Raw genomic sequence first — 12,568 nt, 5'->3', positions numbered from 1 at the left:
GCTTTTTTTATTTTTAATTTTACAGAAAAATAATCAAGAGTCATATCTGGTTTGACATGCAGTAGAGTGTTACAGTAGAACAGATGAGGGGAAGAATGGATCTTCATATATATTTTATTTTATTTCTTTTTATTCTCTTTTGCCCCTTTTTTTTTAATTTTATTCATTAATTTAGTTAGTTATTTACTTATTATTTTAGTAGTTACGGTTAATCAATGAATTTTATTTTTTTATTTGTTTATTATGTTAATAACTGATTTTTATATAATAATTTTACCCAGAATTTAATTTAATTTTAGTTTTGTTTTGTTTGGCATCTTAATGTAACCGTTCTTCTACATTTTGACCACAAGATGGCGTAAGGACAAAAGATTTCCCCATCTGATAAATTTACGCAAAAACGAAGCTCTGATGTGTTTTAGTCATGTCTTAATTTCAGTAATAGATTTCATCCAAAATCTCGGTTAAACCAAATTATTTTTACTATCCTTGAGTCAGATTGTCGCTAAGATTTCTTGTAACTAAAGAGCGTTTGTAATACGTTGTATCCATATGGGTTGTATCCGTAAATAATATAGTCCACTCCGATTTTAAGGCTAGAAAGCTGTCTTTCGGTGAATATGCGGCACATTTATTTCTCTCCCCTGGTTCTGACCCGTTCCCGGAGGGAGCGCAGCGTGTCTTTAAGAGGCGTGTGCTCGGAGGAGGTGGAGTCGTGATCCACATTGTACAAGCAGCTGATGGGAGGGTGCTGCGTTCAGACAGGAGACAGGATCCATGGCAACAATCATGGCAGGTGGGAGCAAAAGAACGTTTTTAGTAATCATCTGTTGTTTAAATTTATTTAAGTAACATTTGGCTCTGTTTGGGAACGCGGAGAAAGTTGAGTCGTGTCAGAAAGTAAAGATGCGCTGTTTGGTTTATTTGTGTTTCAGAGGCAGAGACCCGTCAGCGGCTGCTGCGCACCGTCAAAAAGGAGGTGGGTGTTTTCAGCTCAGCAGTTATCGAGTCGGAAAAACAAACATGTTGGTTCGTATGAAGCTCTGCAGTTCAGCCTGTGCTCGAAGAGGCTTGCCAGGTGATCCCTAACAAAGACTGGCTGGCACCGTGTCAGCTGTTTCCTGGTGATGATTACAGATGTGTGCCTGTGGTGCTCATCTGTACCTCAGCCAGAAAAACACCAGGAAACAAGCTGATAGTACGGGAGAAAAAGTAGAATACTAATAATAGTTATTAAAGTCCAGTAACAGTTTATGGTTGGTTAATATGTTAAGGTCTGTTCTCAGCATGAATGATGTAGTGCTGCACCTCACTAATTATTTGGGTGGAGAAGCAGCACGAAGGAAGCAGATTGTCTTTAGCCAGTGTTTGTTGTGTTTATGGCACAGCAAACCATCAGCCTTCTGCCAAACCATTTGGTGATTCTAGACTCAAACTGTGTGTGTGTGTGTGTGTGTGTGTGTGTGTGTGTGTGTGTGTGTGTGTGTGTGTGTGTGAGATGAGTTTTGTGTATATGAAAGCTTCCATAAATGTCACTGACATGATAATGACTGTTTAGACTGTTACATAAAGCCTGTGTTAATGAGGATGGTGCGGGGATGCAGAGCTCGACCTGCAGGAGCATCTGTTTGGAGGAAGGTGTTATTAGATTAGCTAATGTTTTTATGGTTCATAGTGTTAAGCCCTTTGTTCCACAAAATGAATGCCTTAGTAAGGTTATAGAGTTTCATTAGATTATGATGAACGGTCGAGGTGATCGTGCCGCCAACACTCCCCTATACAGTCTTGAAGATAAGCAGGCACACTACATTCAGCTCAGTAAGTATTAAAGTAAACTGCAGGTGAAATTCTAAAGTCCGAGAGCCAAATGTCCTACATGTCACCAGTCATGGAGGGGAAAGGTTGAAAATAGATAGTATCTATTGGCATGTTGGCTAAACCTTTGCCTTGATGGTGGAAGCATGATGGAAGTGAACATGTTGTGAGATGTCCAAACTGATGGGCCGTGCCTTTGTGAAGAGCCTCCTTTCATATAGATGCTGAAGGTAATCAAGAGTGGCACCATTTTTTTCCCCCACTTTGCTCCTTTTTTTAAAACATGTATTAAATCTCAGCAGCTTCCTTAAAGTAATAACACCCTTTCTTTCACACATAGCAACCTCATTTAAATCAGCAGCAAGCTTCTGGGGTCGTAATTGCATCCACCCAAACATGGGACTGGCAGGAAACTAAAACTCCCCAACAGGAAGTTGATTTATCGTAACAGAGACACGTTGAAATATTCACAGTAGAGCGATAACATTTTGACAGCTGAAATCTAAAACGAAAGCACATCCAGTGTATTGGAGATAGATGACAGGTGCATGTCTGTTAGCAGACTGCTGTGTGTTACCTTATTGTGTTTCCATTGTCCTGTAGTGGTGTATACTTTACAGTTAAGCGTTTTTGTTGCCCTTTGTTTGTACAGGGTAGGTTTTCTCAGTGTCATCCACGCCTTTCTAATATAACCCAAACCCTCCGAGTCTTGTTGGTTTTGGTCTCTAAAAGAATATTCAGATGAAGAGGGACAGTAACAGCTGTTTGATTGTTGCATGGAGACATTTTCAACCTTCATTCGATAAAAGTGTTTTTTTTTTTTTAACTTTCCTCTCTAATTACCTCATGCTCTACTGGGCTTTATTCCTTTAAATCATCACATCCTGAGTGTTGTGAAAGGAAGAGTGTAGAGGCGGTGGCCTGATTTGTTTTCCTCTGCTTCTCCAGTGTTTATCTGTGGAGAGCAGACCCTTCCCATGATTAAATATGCTCTCTGTGTGCATAAGGCCTCTCAAAGATTCTTTCACTGGGGCTCTTTGTTAGCGTAGCAGCGACTTTATTCTCAGACAGCTTTTTAATGAAGATCAGCATTTTTAATGATGTAAGAATCTGAAAAGAAAAAAGAAGAGTGGAAAGTGTTACTTTTCTTTTTTTTACCATATTCGATCAGGATACACACTGAGCTGATGGGCAAACAAATGACACATACAATTTACATTCTTTAAAACATTTTCATAATTAAAAAAGCATCACTGATCCTGGCAGTGATCGGAAGCTTGTAAAGGAGGTCCTTTTAAAATCGTTGACATCTGAGGTTCTCTGTGCCGATGAATGTCTAAGAGTGTGGCAAGTGATTTAAAAAGATATCTGAATTATTTGCAAGGAAAACTATTAGATGTTAAACATTTCAGTTTGCCCTCCAGCAAATTTAGCCCACAGGCAGGACATTAGATGCAAAAAGAAGCCTCAGAAACCCAAAATGTCTTTGCACGACGCGCTGACAGTCTTACAGAGCCTGGTGTCAAACTCCATATATCTACAATCAGAGCAATCAGAAATGTAGCCTGTGTGGAATTTTGTCAGGAAAAGCCTTTGCTGTCCAAAAATAGCATCAAAGCTAAGCTACTGTTTTACAAAGCAACCAAAGACCAGATCATTAGGAACGGAAACATATACACATACGTTTGTTTGGCCACAATATCAATAATGTAATGTGTTGTACTTATGTAGCGCTTTTCTAGTTTCACCTACCATTCAAACCACTTAAAGCACTTTATCTAGATCACAGCCAAAAGCCATTTAGAATCACCAGTTAACCCAACATGCTTGTTTCTGGAGGGAGGGAGGAAGCCCAAGTACCCGGTACAGCAGATATGTTTGGTTCACAACAAAAACATCTTTTAGGAGAAGGTCCTCATTCCAACTTTGATTGGAAATGGAAATGTTATAGTTTGGGTTTGTTTCATGCAGCCTACAGTCATTTAGTCAACTATGAATTCAGCGTCATATCACAGAGTTCTGGGTCAGTCTATCCAAAAACTGAACCTGAGCCAGAAATGGAGCTTTCAGCAGGATAAAGATTCTGGTCACAATAGAAATCCACTAAGGAATGTCTCAATCAGGAGAAACTGATGGATTTAGAGGAGTCTAATAAAAGCTAAATTGAGACATCCTTCAACATTTTTCAGCTGAAGAGTGGCCAAAATCAGAGATAGTGGAAACTTATTCAGAGGTTTTTAGGGTTTTTCTTTTTTTGCTACATCTATTAAATCTGTTGATAACATTTTTGAAAAAGCTGTATCTACTTCTTCAGTGCCTGAAAGGAAAGATAGACGTTGTTGTTGTTGTCTGTGCCATTTTCACATCAGTTTATGGTTTTTATTACTCAGTGTGGGCCGTGCCATATGGTGACTCTATGCTGTGTGTTCTCACACTCTCCTTGCCCAGCTGGTTTTGTGCCATCAGTCTGCTCAAATATACCTGGATGTGGGCCATTATCCAGAGAGCGCAGGATGTCTGTGACAGCTGAATTGCCTTCTGGCGCAAAATTGTTTTAAATAAGAAATCTTATTTGCCTCAGCTTTGATACAGAGCCCCACTCTGTCTGGCTGCATTTCGCTCTGATCGTGCTGCTCCCTCCGCCTTCTTGAAAATCACGTGTGCACGTGCACATGCACACAAACAGAAATACACACCTGTGTTTGCTAAAGGAGAGAAGGGGCAATAGAGAGAGGGAGAGAAACTGAAGAGCTGTGTCATTTAGTTTCCTGTTTAATTTTTTACTGTTGGGTCTTGAGTTCCTCCTGTCTATAAACGAGATTGCACAAAAACTACCAAGCTGAATTTCATAAAACTAGGTGGAGAGGTAGAGCGCGGTCAAGGGAAGAATCTAGTAAATATTTATGCACATCCGGAGTACTTTCTTTGAAATTGCTAAATAGAGCTTTGGCCTTGGCTTAATTACATTTTGAGGACAAAAAAAGCAAATGAATCAAAGTGAGAACTTTTGCAGGTAGTCAAACTGAATAGACTGAGAGATTGACTGTTTATAGAGATTTTTCACTTTAACTGTTTGTGCAGCAAACACAGTGGAGGTCTGTGAATTTCATCGTGTTGTGTTGATTGCTTGTGCGTATACTCCTGGTCTCAGGGATTTGTACAAGAACCAGTTCTTTACAGACGTTGCAAGACGGAGACTCTGACTCAGTAGTGAGCAGCTACTAGATACAAAGCAGATTATGGAGTGGCTACAGCACTAATCCAGGGCTGATGCATTCATTTTGCAGGGACAAATGCAGGGAAAACATCAGATATTATTATTGTATTAGAAACTAATATTTCTGAGATTGTTTCATTAAAAACTAGCATCTCAATTCCAAAAAAAGTTAGGATGCTGTGTAAAATGTAATGACCTGCAAATCTCATAAAACCATGTATTATTTTCAGTAGAACATAGAAAAGATATCTATGTTATATTTACAAAAAAACCCAAAAAACTTTCTCATGAAAAAATATAAAATAAAAATTTTACAGGGGCAACGAAAAGCTGGAAACGTAAGTGGTAATTGCAACTAATTAGTTTGACTGGCAGCAGGTCAGGAAGATGATTGGATATAAAAAGAGCATTTTAGAGCGGTAAAGCTCATGAATCTTCAAAAAGAAATTGTGGAAAACTTTCAGAATCATTTTCCTCAATGTAACATTGTGAAGACTCTTTATATCCCATCGTATACGATACATAAAATCATCAACAGATCGGAAAATCTGGAGAACTCTCTGTGTGCAAGGGACAATGATGAAAATCAATATTGGATGCACGTGATTTTCTGGCTGTCTGGCAGCACCACATTAAAAACAGAACATTTCTGTTGTGGAAGTCACTGCAGGGGCTCAGGAACACTTACAGAAATCACTGTCTGTGAGCACAGTTCACCGTGCCATCCACAAATGCAGGTTACAGCTCTGTGACGCAAAGAAGAAGTCGTATATAAGCATAATCCATAATAATGCTGCCATCTTCTCTGGGACAAAGCTCATAAAAAACAGACTAAGGCAAACTGGAAAACTCTTCTGTGGTCAGAGAAGTCAAAATGTAAAAATCTTTATGGGCCATCCGATTTATTTTCAGCTCTCAGTTCAAAAGCCTGCGTCTCTGATGGTATGTGGGTGCATTAGCTCTTCTGAAATTGGCAGCTTGCATATCTGGAAAATGCACCATCAATGCTGAAAGGTGTATAAAGGTGACTTATTAAAGGAATATATGCCTCCATCCAGATGACTTTTTTTTTTTTTCCAGGGAAGGCCATCCACATTTCACCGAGACAATGCTAAACCACACATAGCAGCTGTTACAGCAGCATTGCTTCCTGCACTCCATGCAATCCTGACCTTTAACCACTTGAAGACATTTGATGCATCATGAAAGGAAAAATATAACAAAGAAGGCCCAGGACAGCTGAGCAGTTAGAATGCTATGTCATTCAAGAATGGGACAACATCCATCCATCCATTTTCTTTTGTTTAGCCAATTCAGGGTCACGGGGAGGCTGGCGGCTGTCCCAACGGCCATAGGGCGAGAGGTGGTTTACATCCTGGACAGGTTGTCAGTCTGTCGCAGGGCTAACACAGAGAAACAGACAACCAGTCAACTCACATTCACACCTATGGGCAATTTTGAATCACCAGTTCACCTAACCCCATTAACTGCCTGTGTTTGGATTGTGGGAGGAGGCCGGAGTACCCGGAGAGAGACAACAATTCAAAATGAGCAAATATTATATATGAAATAGTAAAATGTCTCAGTTTAAAGATTTGATGTTTTCCATGTTCTTTTGTGAAAAAAATGTCAGTTCATGACATTTGGAAATGTGCATTCTGTTTTTATTTACATTTTGCACAACATCCCAAATCTTCCTTTCTTTTTTTGAAAGTAGCCCTAGTGACACTTTTAAATCGATAGGATAGGATTACCTGGCTTTGCTGAGGTGCACTGCTGCTACACTGCTTATAATCAAACTGAACTACAGTACTTCATGCTGTTTAGTATGGCAGTTGAGGCAAATCTGCACAAACTGGACCATGTTATGTGAATGGAGGGCCCTGCTTCCTCTAAAGCTGTCCTGTCTCGACCTCGAATGATACGTCGTGTAAAATTATTTCATGTCAAGGCTGAATATTGACACTGTACAATCAGCGCTTCAAAATCCCACAGCGTCCTCGTAAAGGTGCCGTCATCAGAAAGACGTTTTAGAAAAGCCACCCTGTGGTTAGAGTACCTTGGAACTGTTTTGGGCTGTCTTTTGGTTATATTGACCTTTATGGTGGCATCACATTCTCTGCTATTTTTACAGCTGATCACTCTTTTCATTCGGTATTAAGCTGTAATTCACATAATGGAATCGTGATTCAGCTGGACCTCTTTATAAGAGAACTGCAGCTCCGTGTGCCGTAGATTAACATGAATAACAGTAATTATTTTTTTTATTGTGCGCTCCCTTCATTCAGCATTAGACTTAGTGATTATGAATAATGTAGGATGGAGATTTTAATGCAAGGAGCTTTCTCTCTCCCTCTTATTTCCTTTCTCTGCTCTTGGAGGAGTTAATTGGAATACTCAAAAGATCCTTTATCACTCATGCTGTTGCCTTCAAGCAGACTCATCGTGCTTTGCTGATGAAATGAATCATTTTTTTCTCTAAATTTTCAGTTTTTTCTTCAATCTCAGTGAGAATATATTGTTTCTTGGGTGATATTGTAGCACATATGGTTACTTTAAAAAGTAAAGTCTGGGTGGTATTTCTGCTTTATTGATGCCAGAGTAACAAGATGACGACAACACGGCGCATCTAGATATTAATAGTGGCTGTTGGAGAGCCGCATTCAGCCTCTTATTTCAGAGATGAATGAATGTTTGCGCGTCCTTTTGGCGGAAGTGATCCACTGTGAGACTCGTGACGTCTCCATAGAAACCTGTAGGTTGTCTGTGCTTAGACGTTTTACCATATAAATTCCTCAGAGGCCTGATCTGTAGCCCAGACGAGAGAGATGAGGAGGAGGAGGGTGCTTCCTCAAGTTAGCAGTCAGTTTTCTGTGTGTCAGATGCACTGAGAAAAAAAATTGGTGCATATAAAAGCCCTCTGTGTTTTAAGGGTTTGTGTGTGTTTGCGTGAACGCAGGCTTTTATATAATCATTAACGGAGCTGGTGTGCATCACAGTGACTGCCACTTTCTCTGGCGTGTCGGCAGTGTGAATCATTTCTGTTGATGCTAAAGAAAACAATGCTACTGATGCGAACAGTCCAAGTTTGAGTAATGACTGCTGTCTAATTAGTGAGTTGTTTTTTGTTTTTTTATTCCAGGCTTCTGGGTTCATTTGTCGTCCAAGTATTTAGAAAAAAGAAAGATTTGTGGATTTAATTTGTCATCTTGCATAAACAGTGAGAGCTCAGTTGGCAGATTTTCTTAGCAGTGTTTGTGCATCTGTTACATTTTCGTGCCTGTAGTCTCCGTCTTAAAAATAGGGGTAGGAAATGCAGTGTTGTACTCTATATTGCCAAAAGTATTCACTCACCCATCCAAATCATTGAATTCAGCTGTTCAAATCACTCCCATGGCCACAGGTGTATACAATCAAACACCTAGGCATGCAGACTGCTTCTACAAACATTTGTGAAAGAATGGGACGCTCTCAGGAGGTCAGTGAATTCCAACATGGTATTGTGATAGGATGCCACCTCTGCAACAAGTCCAGTCCTCGCTACTAAATATTCCACAGTCAACTGTTAGTGGACAGCAACTCAGCCATGAAGTAGAAGGCCACGTAACATCACAGAGCGGGGTCAGCGGATGCTGAGGTGCATAGTGCCCAGGGGTTGCCAGCTTTCTGCAGAGTCAATCGCTACAGACCTCCAAACTTCATGTGGCCTTCAGATTAGCTCAAGAGAAGTGTGTAGAGAGCTTCATGGAATGGGTTTGCATGGCCAAGCAGCTGCATCTGAGCCTTGCATCACCAAGCACAATGCAGAGTGGGATTATGGGTTGTTTTTCAGGAGTTTGGCTCAGTCCTTTAGTTCTAGTTAAAGGAACTCGTAATGTTTCAGCATACCAAGACATTTTTGGACAATTTCATGTTTGTGGAACTTTGTGGGAACGGTTTTGGGGATGTTCCAACACGACTGCACATGTGCACAAAGCAAGGTCCACAAAGACATGTATAAGGGAGCTTGGTGTGGAAGAACTTGACTGGCCTGCACAGAGTCCAACCCAACAGAACACGTCTGGGATGAATTAAAGCAGAGATTACGTGTTAGGCCTTCTTGTCCAACATCAGTGTTTGAGTTCACCACAGGATCTGAATAATTGCATTGTGCTTGGTCATTGTGCTTGCCTGCAGCTTCTAGAAGAATAGTCAAAAATTCCCATAAACATACTCCTAAATCTTGTGGAAAGCCTTTTCCAAGCAAAATATAAAGACGTGGTGGGTGACTCAAGATTTTTGCACAGTATTAAACATCACTATATAAACTTACCAGTACTGCCAAATGTCTGAGTAACTTTATTCAAGTATAAAAAGTACTTTTCAGTTATTATAGTTAACCTCTCACTTAAAATCAAATTTAAGTGAGAGGTTAACACTTTTCACCTCATTTGTTTGAGAACTAGATTAGCATTTTATAAATGAACAATAAACATAAACGTCAGATGCTATGCTTAGAGTAAATATCAACAGTAAGGTAGCTAAAATTACTGTCATCTTGATTAACAGCAGTACTTAAATTCCTCATAGCCAGTAGTAATAGTTAGATAACAGCCAGCCTTTAAGTACTGTGTGCCTTCATATTTTAACAGCTCATGTTTGCTTAAATAAAGATCTGAATGCCAAATGGATGACCTGAAGTGATTTAATTATCTCTGTTTTCTTACAGTAAATGTGAGATCAAAATACAGGTGGCATAATCCATTTATGTATAGTGAGTAAACTAGTAATGAAATTATTAATCAATTTAAGTGTGCCATAGTGGAAAATCCAATCTGAAGATAGAACTTTATCTAGTGGAAAATATTATGATCCCTCTGTAAATTTCATTGCCTTACAGTTGCAGAAGTGCCACACAGAGAAAATATTTGCCCATGCCACCGAAATATAGAGTTAATGTGCTGGAGAAGGTGTGTGTGTGTGTGTGTGTGTGTGTGTGTGTGTGTGTGTGTGTGTGTCCCTAAGTCAATGTCTTTGTGTGTAGTGGGTGAACCTGGCAGTGTAATATGGTCGTTGTGGACAGACTCATTTCAACAGGAAATTACAGCTATCTGTGTGGCCGTGTCCAGGGCTTGATACTTTCCATGCATATTGCAGACCAGTGCCCACACAGTAGGATGTCTCCATAGCCACCAGAGCATCTGATACACCCAATCATCTTAACTATGGGCTATACAGTTAGTGCCTTATATTATCTGACTACTTACCTTTTTTTGTAGTTTTGCCTCTGTGCACCTCCACAGTGGATACAATCTTTATGTGATCGATATGCAGATTTTTAGCTTTAACAAAAATCTTAGCAGTAAATGGTTTGGAATTACAACTATTTTTACCCACAGTTCCCCACTTTCAGAAGATCAAAAGTAATTAAACAAGCTAACATCATTTTAAATACGAGGATTATTTTAATAATCGGATGAAAATCCTTTGCAGTCAAAGACTACCTGAAGTCTAGAAAGACAGGGACATCACCAAATTCTGTTTCCTCCCTTTAACTTTTATGTTATACCTTTTCTGCAACCACCTACTGCAGTTGTTGCTTGTTTGTGGGTTTTTCTGGCCTTTGGCAATCATGTTCTGTTTGACTGAAACAGGTGACTGATTTGGCCATTAAAGAATATTTTATTTCCCTTGAGAAAACCTTGGGTTGCTTTTGCAGTCTGCTTTTGGCTGCTCTTTATTTGCACTGTGCAGTGTTGTCTGTTCATTTCTGCAGCATTTGTCTGATCTGAGCAGAGGGTATAGCCCTGTACACTTCTGAATTCATCTTTATAGACTGCTTCTATCAGCAGTCACATGTTCAATAAACAGTAGTGACCTGCTTCGACTGGAAAACATACAGTGCGTGCCGAAGCCTCCACCATGTTTGACAGATAATGTGGTGTCAGATCATGAGTTGATTCATCCTGATTTCATCTGACCAAATATTTGTTCTGAACCGTGCAGGTTGGTTTAGATGTTTTCTGACAAAGTCTAATCTGGCCTCCTTCTTCCTGAGTGTAACCGGTAGTTACAGCCTGATGATGGCCTCCCTCATTTGGACCTCATATTGAGAGTTCCAGTGAACAGCTACCAATTGCAAGTTTAGTCAACCCGGGGTCATCTGTCTACTAAATGCATTGTGGAATAACGAGGCAACAGGCCTCACTTGGTCATGAAACCAGGTGTCAGACAAATGTCCAATCACTTTTCATCCATACTTCCCTTGATAACATGTATGTGTAGAACATGTTGCTATTCTTAAGCAGTTAATGCAATGCTTTTGTTAAACTCCTCGATTAAAAGCCGAAAGTCTGCACATCAGTCTGTTGATTGATTTGTTTTGTTTTTTTAGTTCCACTGTGGTGGTTCACAACTATAAAAATGTGTCATTGTCCAAAATCTTATGGCTCTAACTGTAGCTGTTGGCATGTGATCAGAGAGAGGGACAGATCCCAGAGATGACAAAACCTGAATAATAGCCATTTCTGATGTCTGACCCTCTCTATCCTTATTTAAAAAACAAGTTGGGCTTTGATTTATTTGGATGTGAAAAGTAATAAACAAGGGTCTGTGATGAACTCCCATCCCTTCCCTTTTCTCCTTCCACACCCAAATATATCTCCTTCATTTCCCAGTAGTTTGAGATGAGAGCTGGTGACTCATCCACCAACTTAACATGCATTCTTCCTTCTTCAGTGTCCCTCCCACCTTAATTTCAAACCCCAGTTCATCACTGAGCTCATTTTTATGCACAAAATTACATTAGATTTGAAATATATATTTATCTTCCTGTGCCACCAAATTTTGCCTGTTGTGGTATATTAATGAATGAGTCACCCAACATCTGCCATGTCATTGACAGGTGAAGCAGATTATGGAAGAAGCTGTTACCAGGAAATTTGTCCACGAAGACAGCAGCCATATTGTGTCCTTTTGTGGTGAGTAATCAAACAAATCGTGAAGCTTTTGCTCTCCAAGTAATTCTGCAATGCTGGAACGGCTTAATGTCAGCTTATTTCAGTCAAGTTACTCAGAACTCTTTATCTTGTTTATCTTTCGCTCTGAATGTCGAACTATACAACCTGATCTTACGTTTCTCTTAAAAGTGGCCTAAAACTCATGATTAATTTCAACCATTAAAATATTATCAATTATACATGATGCCTTGCTCAAAATTACTTCACACAAATCATACTTGCTTATATCTCACAAGTCATTTATTGATTACAGGACAAAATTAAAAAGAAAGCAATCGCAGTGATACTTCTCTTAACCATTAAGCCACTTCATTGCACTTTTTTCTGCTTTTTTGCTTTTTTTGCTTTTTTCTGCTTTTTTCAACCAAACAACTGCTACTGTTATAACTTGCACATTACGTTTCTCAATTTATATATACTAATTTATTGGAAGTTACATGTCTACTTTTAATGCACAGGTACAATACACAACCTGTACTTTTCAAGTTATTCTAAATATTCTTACTATTTAAACATCTTTCAGTATCCTGCTCTGTTT

General features: G+C 39.4%; 1 protein-coding gene across 2 annotated transcripts in view; it reads left to right on the top strand.

Moving 5' to 3' along the window:
• Positions 1–496: 496 nt before the first annotated feature.
• The window catches only part of sgsm1a (small G protein signaling modulator 1a), a 37,485-nt gene continuing 25,413 nt past the window's right edge, over positions 497–12,568 (top strand). The window contains exons 1-3 of one of the 2 annotated variants that reach the window (XM_040019216.1): positions 497–796; positions 936–979; positions 11,916–11,991. In XM_040019216.1, the coding sequence (XP_039875150.1) occupies positions 778–796; positions 936–979; positions 11,916–11,991 (139 nt within the window). In that variant the 5' untranslated portion in view covers positions 497–777. The remainder of the gene's footprint in view (positions 797–935; positions 980–11,915; positions 11,992–12,568) is intronic. The other variant, XM_040019218.1, reaches the window with a different exon arrangement.

This window comes from Simochromis diagramma, unplaced genomic scaffold (genome assembly GCF_900408965.1).
Source record: "Simochromis diagramma unplaced genomic scaffold, fSimDia1.1 OVJJ01000822.1, whole genome shotgun sequence".
Taxonomy (NCBI): Eukaryota; Metazoa; Chordata; class Actinopteri; order Cichliformes; family Cichlidae; genus Simochromis; species Simochromis diagramma.
This window is presented reverse-complemented; position numbering and strand designations above follow the sequence as displayed.